Here is a 17670-nt window from a genome sequence, read left to right as displayed (position 1 = left end):
TAAGGTAAATAAAGTCATCTTAAGTCTTTGATCAATGGCTACTTTTGGTGAGGTACTGGAAAAATAGGCTGCTAGCGCTAGTCTTTTTTTAAATCATATTTGTATATTTGTAACTCTGGATTTATGATTCTATAACTAATACAGATCTGCAATCAGATGCTCTGAAAGAAAGAGTTGGGGTTGATAGTGCCATGGTAGACTTTCATTGGGAGAATCTTTCTTCATTTGAAAAAATTATATTGGTAAGAAAAGAAAATGATGTGGGAATATTCTTTTACCAGATATTTTAATCTCTGTTGACAGCTTAGTTAGACATAGGTTTGTAACTCAAATTCCAAAATATTTCTCAGTGATGTAATGTTGGATACACACAAAATAAGTTCTACAAAACTCCTGTAACAAAATAAAGGGGGGCAGGTTTCATAGAAAACTATTTATAATGCAATTCAATCATGTTTTTTCTAAATAATTACATTACTGTTCATTTTGTGAAATGAAAAGAATTACCTGGATTAAATCATTTTGGGGAAATGAGCACCATGGAAATTTGGGGACCCTCATTTTCTATAGTCTAGATAACAAAGCAACCCAACCCCATACTTACCCCAGCCCACACAAATCCTTCAATAGTACTCTCTCCCCACTTCACACACAGACGTCCTCCCACCCCACATATACTCCAACAATTTCCAACAGCCCCCCACTTATACTGGCAGCTTTCACACACATCCCAGAAACCCTGACATACATCCCCCTCACTGCAGCCCGCCACACATCAGCTGCACTAGACTCCAACATCCCAGACTAACTCACAGCCACCTAGAATCCTCCATTTCCTCCACAACTCACCCCAGCCCACCATCCTTCACTAGCCTCCAACCTCTCACCATGTAACCCTCCAGTACTCCTCCCTTACCCCATAGGCCAACAACAGTGTCCCCCCCAACCTGTCACCCGCCACTCCCAGGACCTTCTTGGTTGCTCACCAGCACACACACACACACGCACACGCACACACACACGCACACACACCCCCCCCAGTGGTCTGCTTTTGTCCCAAGCGAAGGTGGTTCCTCCCAATCCCAGCCACCCAGTTCTGCTTACTTCCAGAGCCCCCCTGCACTCTCATGGCCCTGTGCTGCTCAGGTTTGTTTTAGCCACTCCTCCATCAACACAGTAGGCAGGCCAAACTTGAGTGAGAGGTGTTGCAACCTGGTGCACAAGGTTGCAGCACTACTTAGGTTTGGCATGACCATTCCTTCATCGTGACAGGGCTGCCAGGCCAAATTTGAGTCAGTGGCATTGCGACCCCATGCACAGGGTTACAGCGCTGCAGTTTCTTTTGTTTTTCCCCAGTTGTCAGCAGCCATCTGAGATGTGGACCCTTTGCAAGTGAACTGAGTGCACATTGATAAATCTGGTCCTTTCTCCAATTCCCAGCTTTATTAATTTTCAGGATTTGCCTGATTTAAATCCTGCAGCAATACTCGATTCTCTCTCATACGCACATTCACCCCCTCTTACAACTATGTCAGTGTACACGCACACACCCTCATGCACACAGGAACCAATCATCCAGTCAGTTGTTCACTCACTCTCTCTCTCTCAAACACACTTACTAAAGTTATGCCACTTTCTTTCTATAGTCAGTTTCTCTTTTTCCAAGGCTCTTATACCCATTTTTTTGTCACCAAACATTCCATAGAACTTTCTTTGTATTTATGATTCTTCTTTGAATTATTGTCCACACAGATTCAGTGCTAAGTGAACATGAGCCCCTGCGTGTGAGATCAGATTCTTTGGAATAGCAGTGTCCACTGGTGCTGTGCCTGTGCACTGAGAGCCCTCATGACTACCATAGCGAGGGTGCGGTTTAAACTATCTACCTGAGACAGAACCTCTCCACTTATTGAGGAAGCCTATTCCTTTTCCTCCTTTTCTCCAGAGCATTGAAGAGGTTCTCCTTTGAATGATTGTGCACATATACCTTGTTTTCCTACTGTGGAATGTATCTCTGAAAGCTTTACACCTTCCAGGAGTGAGGAACACAATTGCGGATTTCCTCAGAAAAGATTTCATAGACCAACACAAGTGGTCAACGAGGAAAGACATCCTCCTCCTTCTATCAGTGGGAGCATCCGATAATAAATTTATTTCTGACCAACCTGAACAACAGCTGCAAAAGAGTTTGCTCCAGGGCAAGCCACAGTCCTGGTTCTATTACAGATGCCTTTTTTCTCATCTCATCCACTCATCTTTTATTTGCATTCCCTCCAGTTCTTCTCATGCCAAAAGTACTCTGGAAATTGAAAAGGGACAAGGCAACATTAATCCCAGTGGCACTGGCTTGGCCAAGCAGTACTGGATCACGCACCTACATCAGCTGTCCATCCAGTCACTGATAACCTTGCCTTGAGTCAAGGAGCTCCTGTCTCAGAACCAGTGCAAGTTTCAGCTTCTCAACCTCCAATCTCTCCACCTCCTTGCATGGATGATCTCTGGTTGAATACTCACAAAAGCTTATGTCCAAGCCATATTGGTGAGCATCAGAAAAGAATCTATTAGAGCTACATACACAGCAAAGAGGAACAAGTTTTCGATCTGAGCGCAATCTCATCAGTTATCGCTCCATCACATAGAGGTTAGACATATACTAGATTGCCTACTGCATCTAAAATCATCTGGCCTTTCAAATAGTTCTGACCACTTCGCTTCGCATATCTGCATTAACAGATGGGTATTCTGTTTTTTCCTCACTCTTTGGTTTCCAGATTTCTCAATGGCCTAGTCAATGTCTGCCTTCTCATGTCTGATCCAATACCATGGAGGGATCTTAACCTAGTCCTATCCAATCGAATGGGTTCCCCCTTTGAACCTCTGGCAACAACTTCACTATCCCTGTGTCTATAAAGACTGTGTTTTTGTTGGCAATTACCTTCACAAGGAGAGTTTCGGAACTTCAAGCTCTCTTAGCTGACACTCATTTCAAGGTCTTCCATAAAGATGCAGTGAAAAGTAATCTGTGTCCACACTGCAGTGTATAACTACATACAGTAGAAAAAGGCTCTGGAAGTAGGGAAAGACTGCAGCAGGGAAAACTTCCTCCTGCCAGAGCCTTTCCCTGCTGCTGGAGCCTTTCAGTGTTGTGCTGAAAGGCTCCAGTAGCAGGATACTACCCTGCTAAAAATAGCAGTGTAGACATGGGACGCACTGCTTGAGCTCGTGGAGAGCGTGTAGAATATATACCTTAAGATTCTCATGTGTCTTTATTCTACTCACCTAAGCAGTGCCTCACCATCTACACTGCTATTGACACCTGTGCTAGAGGACCAAGTACTGTCTGTACTCTACAAGCCACTATAAGGGTAGATATAGCCTTAGGCTGGTCTACACTGGCAACAGAGGTCGATGTAACGTCACTTACATCGATCTCCTAAAGCCTGCATCTACACTGGCATGGTAGTTTTGTTGACTTAAAACGCGGCAAAAGTCGATGTAATAAAACCACCTCCACAAGTGGTGTAGCACGTAATTCAAATTTCATGGATTGATTTTGCATCAGTATAGACAGAGCGTAATGTAATTTGATGTTAATGGCCTCCAGGAGGTATCCCATAATGCCCTGTTGACCACTCTGGACATTCACGCTCTGCTTTTACGAGGAGGGGTTAGATGGACTAGAGGTCAGGCATTCTTTCAGCTGTCTCAAATCTATCTAGAAATGGGATCCAGCTTTCTTTGAATTCATATAATTTCTGTCTATGGTGATAAGCTATTTTTTCTTTGGCTGCTAACTCAGATAGGTCCAAATACTGCTCAGTGCTGGAAATAAGACTACTCTTCCATTTATGTAAAATTGTGGGCGTGGTGATAAATACAGCCCTCATGAACCAGTATTTGTGGCAAATTGAAATCCAGCTTAGCAGGTAAATATCCTAAGAAATAATTTTAGGATGAGGTTTGGCTGCTGAGGTCGAGCGATGTTTTAAATCGTGAATTCACCTCTTTCCACAGCTGCCTGACTATTGGACAGTCCCATAGCGTATGTAGCAGGGTTCCTTTTTCTTTGTTACAAAGAACAAACATCAGAGGTTAAGGCCTTTATCTTGTACAGCCTCTGTGGCATCCAGTATATTTGAATAAAAACTTTTGTTGTATCAAGCATAACCTGAGATCCACAGAGGCATTTTTAGCACTGCATAATATGCTGTGCCATTGAGATTCTTTTTATAGCTGTGATAAATCCCCTTCCCTCCCTTTCACAAAGAACTCTAGACTAATGGGGTTTCCCTTCATTAACTAAGTATATATAGTGGACATAGACCTGGGGAGTTTATGAAGCATTTCTGAGGTTTCCAGTGGCAGTCCCAGGGCATCCAAGCCAAATTGATATGTTAGTGAGTGTGTTAGCTATAAGTACTGGCATCAGCTGAAGATGACAGATCATAATGCTGCTTTAGCATTATAAAAGAGATAAAGCCCTCGTCATTAACTAACTGGGAAATCCATATGAAGCCCCTACTCAGCCAGTGCTTCCAAATTACAAATAAATTCCTAAATGCAAGTCTGGGTTGCCCCAAATAGGTGCTTTTGCATGATGTCAAAGATGAAATTGATACTTCATAGCTTGGAGAGCCCAAAGCTCCACCTTCTTTGACCTCACAGGATGAATGGTCTTTCGAGATCTTTTGAAGAGGATTGCCAAAACCTTTGCTATTCCACCAGAAATACAGGAGAGACTACATAAATTACTGGACATACTTAACACCTCAATACCTGGTAGATTAGTGCTGCACATAAACAACTGAATTCTCAAACTTGCAAAAGCATTACGTCATGCTCCATTTCAGTAATGGCTATCTCCAAGTGAGCAAATCAGAGGTCCAAACAAAGATTTTTTATATTTATTTCAGCACTCAATTCAGGTTCACTGGTCAAGCACGCAGCCCAAGAGAGGTCAAAACAGCAAGGATCCTTGAAAACCACTCCTTGCAACAAGGATCTAAGAAACTATACATGTTTGGTCATAAAATATATTCCTCCATGAGTGTCCAAATGAGAATGGCCAACTACAAAACCATACTCTGGTCTAAATATGAATTCTTTTCTGGGACAGTCTTTTAAACCTTCTCAATAAATTATCTAAGGATCATCTAGAGGAGTTAAAGATCCTTATGACCAAAGGCCAATTACCTGTGAGAACATCCCTCCAGGCCACATTTAGTGCCTCTGACACAATGGTGAGAACTATGACCATGGCTATCTCCATGAGGTGTTCTTCATAGCTACAAGCAACTGGGATCTTTTGGGAGGTTCAGAGAACTATGGCAGACCTTCCTTTTGAGGGCTGTGAACTCTTCAGCAGCACTCCTGATGAGGCCCTTCACAGACCTAAGGACATTTGAGTAACCTACTACTCCTAGCATTATGTCCCTACTTCTTAGGGAAACAGCCTCAGAGACAGCAGTCTTGCAACAGGTAAAGGATCCTGTACTACTCACAGCAGTGAGCCTATGAGGTAGAGGCAGAGATTCCACAGGCATCACCCCTTCACCATTTCTTTAACGCCTCACAGTTTTGACACAAGTGTCAAGAGCCTGCTCCAATTACCTTCTGTCACTTCTTTTGGAAACTGATTTTGCCTCTTTCAAAAAAGCCTAGAATGGGATAACTTCAGATCAGTGACTTCTGGAGATTGTAGCCAATAATCCAGTTATAGACAATTCCTAACCCTTCTCACAAGATGTTTGTGAGACAGGAAGTAGGAAATGCCCTTCAGAATTCAGAAGAAAGGGCTTTTATTCTCATTGCATCCTAGATCCAAAGAAGAGAAAGATCTAGGCATCCAGTACCTGAACAAAGTTATTATTCAGTGTTTCAGATTCCATCCTACCCTTCAGCCTCTTGATGTTCCCACAGGTCTTTACCAAGGTGCTAGCCATACAGGTTGCACATCTATACAGACTGGGAATACAAGCATGGGCCAGACAGCTCTGGTTTTCAGAGCTGATGAATCTTTTGGTCAGCCCACCAAATACCTTACCACTTCTTCCTGAGAGTCTCCCAGAACCAGGGCTGAATATTGGCCCATATCCAATATCACTCCTCCTGATATCCAGCCAGTATCCAGGCTAACTCCTCTGTAGAGGATCTATTCATCTGAAGTACAGAAAATTCTCCTACAAAGTAGAAAGCCTTCTACCAGACTAATATATAGAGCCAAATGGAAAAGGTTTTATATCTGAACAATCCAGCATTAGCTTTCACCATTGGCTCCTTCATTTCTAACCATCCTGACTATATATCCTTTCTAAAGTGACCCAAGCTTTCCATTAGCTCACTTAGTGTATGTTTGGCAGAAATTTCTGCATATCTCCTTCCAGTCCAGGGATACATTGCATTCACACACTTCACAGTACTGACATTTTTGAAGGGCCTCACTTATATCCCCTTCCCCCCTTCCTGGGAGTCCCTTCCTGGGACTTCAACTTAATTCTTACTGGCTTAATGGGATTCCCCATCAAACCCATGGCAACTTGCTCCTTCAGTCATCTGTCAGTGAAGACAATGTTTCTGGTTGCCATTATATCGGCTAGAAAAGTCAGCAAAATACAGGCCTCATGTCCCCATAAGAACAGTCATCCTTAGGCCTTATCCTAAATTTCTGCCTAAGATAGTTTCAGATATCCACCTCAATCAATTAATCCATCTCCTATTTTTTCCCCAAAGCTTAACTCCAGCTCAGGCAAAATAAAACAGCACATAATAAAGAAGGTGAGAGCTTTATCCTTTTACTTTAACGGAACAAAGTTATTCATATCTTCTCCCAGACTGTTTATGGCTTTCCCAGAAAAGGTTGGAGGCTAACCCATTTCCACAGAGAAGTTATCCAAGTCTGTTTCTGTCTATATTTAGACTTATCACATCACTAAGAAGGATCCCCTGAATCACATTAGAGTCCTCCCCTAGGGCTCACACACACTCCATAGCTTCCCTGACTAACACACCAATATCTGAAATATGTAGAGATGCTATCTGGTATTCTATTAACACATTTACCTCCCTGTGTTCCCTGGCTCAGGCTTACAGATCAGATGTGGTAGGGTCTGTCCTGCAGTCACTCTTTAAATAGGACTCCTCCTTCATACTCAAGTTAGAGATAACTGCCTGTCAGTCACCTAGAGTGACTGTGTGGACATGTTCTCAAAGAAGTAACCTACAGTAATGATGGTTCCTTGAAATGTGTTGTCCACACCGATTCCACAAGCCACCCTCCATCCCTGTTAATCAGAGTTCTGTTCTCTTGTGAACTTTGTTTGCAAAGAAACTGACTGGCTGTTGAGACCACCCTGCCCTTTATGCCCTCAGTTGTGCTGCCCGCAAGCACTCTCAGGGTACAGATGCAGCCCCAAGGAACACTGCTATCCAAAAGAATCCGATCTCACACACAGGACACATGCACACCTCAGTGGAATCTGAGTGGACAGTAACTGTGGTTTTTTGAGATAAGTAACTATTCTTTCTTTTGCCCTCTTTTCAGACCCTACTTCCAGTCCTGATTTGACTGTAGTTCTTCCCATATTACCTGATAAGTGCTAGTTTTCTTTACTTCCTATGTTGATATCCTTTCATTCATTCGTATAGTGAGTTCTTTATATTGGTTAACTAAAACACAAATGTTGAGATTTTGGAATCTTTTAGAACTGAATAGAACAAAGAAACCTCACTTTATTTTTATCACAGACATAATTATTATACTATTGTTAATTTAAATGACTTGATGAATTCTGTTCTGTAATCTTTTGTATTTTATTGTTAGATAAAAATTCTCAAACCAGAAAGTTTAAATAATGCAATACGAGAGTTTGTTACTGAGAAATTAGGAGCCAGATATCTTCACACTGGAGGGATTAACTTGAAAGAAGTGTATGAAGACTCCACTGCCACCACTCCATTAATATTTATTCATTCTCATGGTAAGATCCTTATAAACTAAAAAGAAGCAGATAAAACCTGGTTTATGAAGCATTACTTTTCAGATTCTCGCTTAGCTTTGGTGTTCCATAGTTTACCCTGGTTTCCTACAGTATTACCAACTTTTGCATGTTATCCTTGTTGTCTGTTAAACTGAACAGCAATGAGTGAAACTGGGAGTAAACAAAAATCACAGGAAGGAGGAGCGTTGTAGGGAGATGCTCCTCATCAATCCACCAGTACCTCTGACCTTGGAACTCTGCTCTAGTCTTCAAATTCCCCTTTAAAGAGTGGGTTCCCATGGTAGCTGCTGATAGGGGAAGCTCTGCACATTGTCACCAGAGCTCAGGAGAGTGGTAAGGAACCAAGAGGTAGCACAGAGATACAAGGCCTGGCTGTAAATGGATTACCCAAAATCCAAGAGCAGAGTTTTTCTCCTTCTAGACTGCCTCTCATGGGTTTTTCCATGGGAGTGAGTGATCTGGACCTATATTATTTATACAGGATTTAAAATAACACTAAACTTTACCAAAAACCTTAGTTGATCCACATCTGTATTTTCCTGATCAATGGTACTTCTGGTGTGATTTCCTGTGATACTTACCATTGTGAGTAATTCTTGGATTGATACAATCAAACCATTCTTCTTATTCATTTGTGTCTCCGTGTGTTATTCTGATAATACAGCATATTTTTCCTTACCCCGATTCCCTCAAAAAATAAATGTATACTATTACAAAAACTAACAACACAGTACTATTCTTATAGGCTAGGTAACTAAAGATGACACATTTTCAAATATGTAACTCTAAAGATAACTTTTGGCTGCTGTAGCTGCATAAATAAATAATTTCCATATTGTTACACAGGAATAGACCCAGCAGCTCACCTTCTACGCCTTGCACAGGAAATAAAAGGAAGCACACAGCATGTGAAAATGGTTTCTTTGGGACGTGGTCAGGGAAGCAAAGCTGAAGATTTGATACATAAAGCACAGCTGTTGAGTGGACAATGGGTTTTCATCCAAAACTGTCACCTTGCTGCATCATTTATGCCCAGGCTCTGTACTATTGTTGATTCGTAAGTGTTTTATTTATAGTCAAAATATAAATTAAGTTATAAAAATTTGCCTCATATTTGGTCAGGTTATCTATATAAATGTAACTATCAGTCTCTAACACAAGAGGTATTGGGGCGTGCAAAAGAATTTAAATTTGAATACTTTTGGAGGGGCACATTAGACACACACAAATGATAGTTTGCATGCCCCCCAGATTTCACAGGATACCTCTGACGGGGATGCCCAGCAGTGAGGAGGCAGTGGTTCCTCCTAGCAGCTGCATTCTGTGTCCCTGCAGCCAGGGAAGGAGGAAGCAGCAGGGCAGCTGGCTGCCAGCTGAGCTCCTCCTCCTCCCACCCCTTCAGCTGCAACTTGCTGCTTCTCTTACCCTGCTGCTGGAGTCCGAGCACTGCTGCCTGCTTTACAGACTACCCACTGAGGTGAGTCAGGACGTGGAGGCAGAGGCAATACATGGGGCCCTTATTCTCCTCTCCCCTCCCCTGGACATAAAGGGGAGAGTCAGACCAACTGATCCCTAGTTCCTTCACACCACCAAGGGCTGAGAGCCATAACTGAGGACAGTGTTGGTCTCTTGCCCACTTGTGATTGGTAATACAATAATTTTGTATATAGTTACTTTTAGTGTGGATACAACAGTTAATTTATGATCAGATTATTAGGTTTTTTGTTAGTGTAGCATGGTGCAAGTCCCTGCCTTGGTGCCTTCTGCTGGTTGTCTGGGGAATCAGCCTTCAGCCAGGCAGACACCTCTTTCTGTGGTGTCTCGTGCAGAGTCCGGTCTCTGCTGGACCCTCCTTCTCATGACTCGGCCCTCTGGTTGAATCATCATCCGTGCTTCCCTGCTTCTGGGGGATTCTTCAGTCTATTCTAGGCCACTTCCCACGATGGCCACTGCAGTCCTGCCACCAGTCCTATGGCAGTCAGGGGCAGGGCAGGTATCCAGACCCTCCCACTACTCCGGATCCCAGCCCAAGGACCCTAGGTCCAGCAGCCTTTTACTGAGTCTCCCCCAGCTCCTTCATAGCTTTCCCTGGGCCACTTCCCCACAGTCCCAGTACCTTCTTCGCCCTTGCTTCAGGGCCTTTGGCTCTGCTGATTCCCAGCAGCCAGTCACTGCTCTGTCCAGGGTACTGCCAGTCTTTCCCCTTCGAGCTCTTGGGAGGTACTGTACTTGCTCTGCTCTGTCACTCCTTATATACTGGCCTCCTGGGCCCTGATTGGCTGACATGCAGCTCCTTCCTATTCGCTGCCTTTCCAAGGGACCTCTTAACCCTTCCTGGCAGTGAGGGGCAGGTGCCCCATCACACTTAGGTTTCCACTCTGTGTAGTTTTTTCTGGGTCTTTTAGTTACCTGGTACCAGGCTTCAGACCTTATGGCTAAGCAAAAATCAGCAGGTGTCATGCCAGGTGGTTATACCCCTCAACAACAGGCATATTAGATGCCTATTTTGTCCGAGTGAGCAGTATATAACCAACAAATGCTCTATTTGTTTGTCTTTTTCTAAAAGAACCCAAAAGCCAGGGATGCTTAGTTAAAGCTGTACCTCCTAGACAAGTCCATGCTTGGTCTTGGACAAACAAGATCTGCCAGATTCCAAACACTCTTCTGCTAGACATGCTGTGGTGAATGTGAGTGCCACAACTTCCTCCATAGTCCCAGCTCCCAAAAAGCACTCCCTAGCTATTTCAATTTCTAAATCCTCTCAGTCAGAGAGGTTCAGGCTGTCACTGAATGTAACAGACTGCACCAATCTAGGTCTACTCCCTCCAACAAGGACACCAGAAGATTAAAATACTTCAGTAGGAAGAGTTTTACCTCAGCTAACCTACAGTTCTGTATTGCAAATTATCAAGCCTTGATTTCCAAATATGATTTTATTAATTATAATAAGTTTTCTGAGTTCAGAAACAAACTGCTTCAGGAACTTAACACACACAATTCCAGACCACTGTTGATAATGACAAGATGATAGCTTAATCATCCCGCCAGGCTTCAGTAGATGCAGCTGACACAGTTTCATGTTGTATGGTGACTTCGGTTGCCATGAGATGAGCTTCATGGCTTCAATTTTCTAGGTACCCCAGGAAAATTCCTACTGTGGAGGATTTCCCCTTTGAGGTTAACAACATGTACAGTGACAAAATGGATGAGTTGCTATACACCCTTCAGGATTCTCGTGCAACCCTCCACTCTCTGAGTATATATACCCCAGCACCTTGGAGAAGGCACTCCAAATCACCTCCTTACAAGAAACAGCCTGCTTCTCAGCCCTTTTACCACCAGAAAGCCTAATAACCTCCCAGGAAGTATCAGAAAGCACAACACAGCAGACAGAATGTCCCTCAATCATTCTAACCCCAATCTCCTGCCAAAATGTCATTTTTATGGCCAAGGCAAGAGCCAACAACTAGTCCTCCCATTTACCTGGCACCCACATGCTGTTTGGTGAACATCTGGATCATTTCTTATCTATCTCCATGGCACCTTATTACATTGGATTGATGGATTCCAGATATCATCACCACTGGCCATACAATAAAATTTCTGTCCATCCCGACCACAAAATGTGCCTCTCCATTGCCTATTTAGGGACCCTTCTCACAAGAGGATTCTCAGACAGGAGATGATCTCCCTACTTCAGCTGGGAGTTGTATAGCCAGTCCTTTTATTCAAAGCTTTTATTCAAGATACCCCCTCATCTCCAAAAAAAAGGGAGGCAGGAGAACAAACTAGACCTCAACTTAATATCTTAATATGTCATTCAAAATTGAGGATGATCTCCTGGGCCTCCATAATCCCAATTCTAAACAAGAGTAACTGGATTGCAGCACTCAGTTTGAAGTATGACTATTTCCACATAGACATTCATCCCACACTTGTAAGGTCCCTGCACTTTATAAGATAAGACCATTATCTGTACAGAGTGCTTCCCTTTGGTCTCTCAATGGTCCCAAGGGTTCTCGCAAAGATTTTATTTCTGGTAACAGCTTACTTGTGTTGCCAGAGCATCCCAATATTTTCCTATATCAATGGCTGGCTGCTCACAGATTGGTCATTCCAGATGGTACAGTCAGCAGTCCTTTCCCTGTTCAGTCTCATTCAATACTTAGGGCTCCAAGTAAACCTAGAAAAGTCCACTGTAGTTCCCATGCAAACAATAGACTTAACTGGAGCAACTTTGGACTCTATTTCAGCCAAAGCATTCTTAGTCAAGGACAAATTTCAAGTTCCGAGGGACCTCAGCACCCAGCTTTGACTTAGTCCTCAGACGATAATGCAATCCTGCCTGGTCCTAGTAGGCCACATGGCCTCATGTACCTATGTGACGCATTTTTCAGGGCACCCTTTATTTTACAATCCAAGCAAGTCTCAATTCCCCACAGTGTTTGGGCATCATTTATCTGATAGGAAAACAAGGAAACTGTACATAGGTATTCCCTTCATTCCTCCTCCACCCACGAAGAGATTAATTATGGATGCCTCCCTGCTGGGTTGAGAAGTGCATCTGAATGAATGCACTCAGGGTTCTAGTTTTTGCATTTCACCTGTGCCCTACACAGCCAGATCACGTCAGACAATATGACCACAGTATACTACATCAACAAGCAGACAGGAGTGAGGTCGGGGCATCCAACACCAGATCACCCTCTCAGCAGTACACCTCCCAAGGGTAATGAACATTTTGGCAGACAGCCTCAGCAGGCACTTCCACAGAGACCATGGGTGGGAAGTGCATGACTCAATGGTACAGAGCATCATCCAACAGTAGGAATTCCCATTGTGGGATCTCTTCACATCCCAAAAAAATCCCAAGAAATGCCCAGGCTATTTCATTCCTAAGCAATTCTGGCATTCCAGAGTGGACATTTTCCTAGTTCAGTGTTCAAATCCACTAATGTACACATTCCTGCCCATTTCTCTCTCTTACCCCAAGTCCTGAGGAAAATCAAGCAGGATAAAGCAGTAGTAATTCTAGTGGTACCCTGATGGCCGAGACTTTTGTGCTTTGATGGCAGCACATCCATGCATGCAAATCCAGCTGTTTCCTAATCTGCTAAATCAGGACAATGGCAAGATCAACCATCCCAACTCTGCATCTCTCAACGTGGTATTTGGATGGACAATGAATTTAGAAAGGTCATGTTTGGAAGTGGTACAATCCCATCCTCAATAATAGCAGGAAAATCTCTATGAGAAAATGTTATGTAGCTACATGGAAAAGATTTTCTCTCTGGTGTCAGCATCATCAGAGATCCCGAAAGTGCTCAGAAATCCTTACCTATTGGATTACCTCCTTTCCCTAAGGACATTGAGTCTCTCTCTCAGCTCACTGTATGTGCATTTAGCAGCAATCCTTGCCTTCCACTCTCTGGTAGAGAACTGTTCGGTCTTACCCACCCTACAACTGTAAGGTTTTTTTTAAAAGGCCTTGGCAGAACCTTTCTTCCAATATTGAAACCAATACCAACTTGGGACCTTAGTCTTGTACTATCAGTGCTCATGAATCTTCCTTTCAAACGCTTGTTCTCCTGCACCTTTTTCCCATCTGTCTATTTCCTGACTGCAATCACCTTTGCCAGAAGAGTAGGTGAGCTCTCAGTAAGCCTTATGGTGGATCCTTTCTACACAGTCTTCCATAAGGATAAGGTTTGTTTGAGTTACAGTCCAAGTTCATTTGAAAGATTCCTTCCAAATTCCACATAAATCAGGTCATACATCTGCCTGTTTTCTACCCAAGACGTCACATCACCAGAGAAGACAGGAAGTTCCATTCTCTGGATGTCCATCGAGCCTTAGCTTTCTACTTTGCAATGGACAAAACCCTTCAGTAAATCTCTGAGACTTAGTCTTTCACTGGTGAGTGGATGAAAGGTGAAGCAGTCTCCTCACAGAGACATTTTAAATGGATCTCAGTTTTCATTCCGCATTCATATTAGCTGATGGAGACTCCTCTGCCTCAGTGAGTGAGGGCTCACTTAATCAGAGCTCAGGCTACCTCAGTGGCCACTCTTCAGGGTGTTCCCCTCCTGAAGATCGGTAAAGCAGCAAGTTAGGTCTCTGTGAAACCTTTACTAGACATTATACCCTGGTACAAGCTTCTGCAGCAGATGTGTCTTTCAGCACAGCATTCCTACAATCTGTGGTGCACCATGGTTCCTCGCACCCTCCTCCTCAATGAGTACTGTTTGTGAGTCATCCACAGTGAAATATATATAGGGAACACTGCTTGAAGAAAGAAAGAAAAGAAAGAAAGAAAAAGTTACTTACTGGAGTTATTTGAGATGTATGGCCCCTATGTATTTTCCACTACACACCCTCCTTCTCTTCTGCTTCAGATACTTTCCTAAAGCAATTCACAGTAGAGAAGGAACTGGACAGGCAGTCAATCCATGCTGTCCCTATGTCCTCATTTCAGAGCACAAGGAGGCACAGAGTGCAGGAACAAACCAAAAGACACTGTTAGTTAAAAGTCTTCTAGTCTCAGGCACAAGAAGCACATGTGCACGCACAGTGGAATACACACAGGGACCAACCATCTCAAAGAATTTTAGTTACTAAAAAGTAAGTAATCTTTCTTTCTATTTGGGGAAATTAGTACAGCCTGGTTACTTTATTAGACAAAATTATTTTAATCAGGTATTTTGTTACCGCTGTCACTGTATAATGGTCAGGTACAGGTGGCAAATTGGTTGCCATTTTGAGTATCAGTTTTATAGGAAATTACTTACTTAATCAAAGTTTAATAACTGTTACCAGAAGACTTGTGAAGTATGGATTATAATGAACCAGCTGGGTAGTGTGGATTATCATTGGCTAGGATAGCTAACCTACCTCAGGCATCATTTTCTGAGTTACCACTTAGTCCTTATTAGGATTTAAAAATAACTGAGAAAGGACCAAATCTTAACAGAAATTTAATAGTGAATAACTGTTTTCCTTAGGAAACAAGCTTTTTCTTTTCCCTCTTTGAACAAAGATAAAACAGTTTACAAATCTTATCACCTTGGACAGTTCTCTGATTTCTGAAAAGATTCCCAGTGTTCTGTTTTCTAAATAAAATATATAATTATTATAGAATAATAGTTTTTTTTAAAAGTTACAACTATAGTAATTCGTTCTTGGAGATGATTGCCATCATTCACCCATACACTTAAAAAATGCATACCATTCAGTATATGAGCTCAGAAACTTTTACAAAACAGAGTCCTTTTCAGAGATTCCAAGGCCAGAAGGGACCATTGTGGTCATCTAGTCTGACCTCCTGTGTAACACAGGCTGTACAACTTCCCCAAAATAATTCCGAGAGCATAATTTTTAGAAAAATATCCAATCTTGATTTAAAAATTGTCAGATGGAGAATTCACTGTGACCCTTGGTAAATTGTTCCAATGGTTAATTATCCTCACTGTTAAAAATGTACACCTTATTTCTAGTCTGAATTTGTCTAGCTTCAACTTCCAGCCACTAGAATAGGTTATACCTTTCTCTGCTAGATTGGAGCGCTCGTTATTAAATATTTGTTTCCATAGTAGATATTTATAGACTAATCAACTCAAACTTCTCTTTGTTGAGCTAAATAGATTGAACTCTTTGAGTCTATCACAACATCAAAAACCAGAGGAAATGCCAGGAGTTTGTGAAGGCTTTTGAACTCAACATGCGTGGGAAGTCACTACCAGAGAAGGTAGAGGACTTTTGGGAAGATTTAAGAACAATAATCCATGAAACAGGTTCAGCTACATTTGTGGGAAGAGATCATCAAAAAAGGATTACTTTGAAGAAAATTAAATGGAACTATTACCTTTTATTAACATTAAGAACACAGCCTATCTGGAATACAATAAGAAGCCAACAGAGAGCACCAAAGTGAGACTTCGACATGCAAAAACTGAGGTACAGCGAGCAAGTAGAAAAGAACATCACCAGTGAATCACTGTATCAAATACCAACTCTACAGGTCACGCCAGAACTAGATGTGGAGCCCACTGTAGAAGAGTTAAGTAAGGCCATTGATTTGGCAAGGCTCCTGGAAAAGATGGCATCCCAACAGAAAATCTTAAGTGCGGGAAAGAAAGCCTACTACCATATCTCTATCAGTTGCTACTTAAATGCTGGAAAGAGGGTGAGGTGGCACGAGAGATGCATGATCCAAAAATCATCACTATGTATAACAAAAAAAAAAAAAAAAAAAAAAAAAAAAAAAAAAAAAAAAGCAAAAAGGGCAACTGTAACAACCACATGGGTATCTTGCTATTAAGTGTAGCAGGAAAAGCTTTAGCAAAAGTCATCTTAGTGTGCCTACAACAGCTAGCAAATTGTGTCTGCCCTGAATCACAGTGCAGATTCAGGGCTGGAAGATCAACTATAGACATGATATTTTCTTTGCATCCACTTCAAGTGCAGAGAGTACATTACCTTTGTGGACCTAACCAAAGCATTTGACACAGTCAGCAGAGCAGGTCTATTTGCAAAATTAGAAAAGATAGGATGTCCATCAACCTTGTTAAGTCTTATATGTTCATGTCATAAAAACATGAAAGCAAATGTCAGTTTGACGGGCCTATTTCAGACAGCTTTGTGATGAAAAGCAGAGTGAAGCAGGGATGTATTATTGCCCCTACACTCTTTGGAATCGTCTTCTTAGTACTTCTGAACTGTGCATTTAAGGATGTGAAAGATGGAGTATCTCCACACAAGCTCGGATGGGAAACTCTTCAATCTCTCATGAATAAAGGCAAAGACTAAAGTAAAAAAGGTGCTAATCCGGGAACTTTTATTTGCTGAGGATGCTGCCATTATAGTCTGCAATGAAGATCTACTACAAGAACTCATGGACTGCTTTTCATGTGCTTGTCAGGCATTTGCTCTCACCATAAGCATTAAGAAAATGGTTGTATTAGGACGGGGGTTCCACAAGATCCTTTAATCACCTTAAATGTAAATCAGCTAAAAGTAGTCCAAAAGTTCAGCTATTTAGGTTCTACAGTGACTACCAATCTCCCACTGGATGAAAAACTAAGTATTCACATTGGAAAGGCTGCCACCACATTTAGTAGACTAACTAAAAGATCATGGAACCACTTACAGGTTACCATCAAGACCAAACTGCTAATGTACCAAGCTTGTGACCTCAGCATTCATGTATGGTGGGGAAACATGGACAACTTATGCACGTCAGGAGAAAAGGTTAAACAGTTTTCACTTAAGCTGCTTACACCGTCTACTCAACATCAAATGGCAAGATAAAGTTACCAACGCAGAGGTAATTTCAAAGAGCAAATGCACAAAGTGTGACAGCCCTCATTAAGCAAAGATGACTGTGCTGGCTGGGCCATCTGAGCAGGTTGGAAGATGGATGCATACCTAAGAACATACTATATGGGGAGTTATCAGAGGGAACAAGAACAACAGAAAGTCCCAAGCTTTGCTATAAAGACACATGTAAGCGAGATATGGAAGAATTTGGAATTGATCCTGAACGATGGGAAACCTTAGCAAGTAATCTTAACAAGTGGCACCATCATCTCCAACAGGGCATTAAAGTTCATGACTGGAGCTGGTTCCTACAGTTTGAAAAGAAAAGAGCTTGTAGGAAGCAAGCAGCTCCCAACCA

General features: G+C 42.2%; 1 protein-coding gene across 1 annotated transcript in view; it reads left to right on the top strand.

The window, feature by feature from the left end:
• Nucleotides 1-17670, top strand: part of DNAH14 (dynein axonemal heavy chain 14) — a 584657-nt gene that overhangs the window by 477505 nt on the left and 89482 nt on the right. The window contains exons 83-85 of the mRNA XM_067564773.1: nucleotides 145-242; nucleotides 7820-7976; nucleotides 8844-9054. Of these exons, the coding sequence (XP_067420874.1) occupies nucleotides 145-242; nucleotides 7820-7976; nucleotides 8844-9054 (466 nt within the window). The remainder of the gene's footprint in view (nucleotides 1-144; nucleotides 243-7819; nucleotides 7977-8843; nucleotides 9055-17670) is intronic.

This window comes from Emydura macquarii, unplaced genomic scaffold (assembly GCF_026122565.2).
Source record: "Emydura macquarii macquarii isolate MOO-44397 ecotype Brisbane River unplaced genomic scaffold, CSIRO-AGI_Emac_v2 contig_2676, whole genome shotgun sequence".
Lineage (NCBI taxonomy): Eukaryota > Metazoa > Chordata > Testudines > Chelidae > Emydura > Emydura macquarii.
This window is presented reverse-complemented; position numbering and strand designations above follow the sequence as displayed.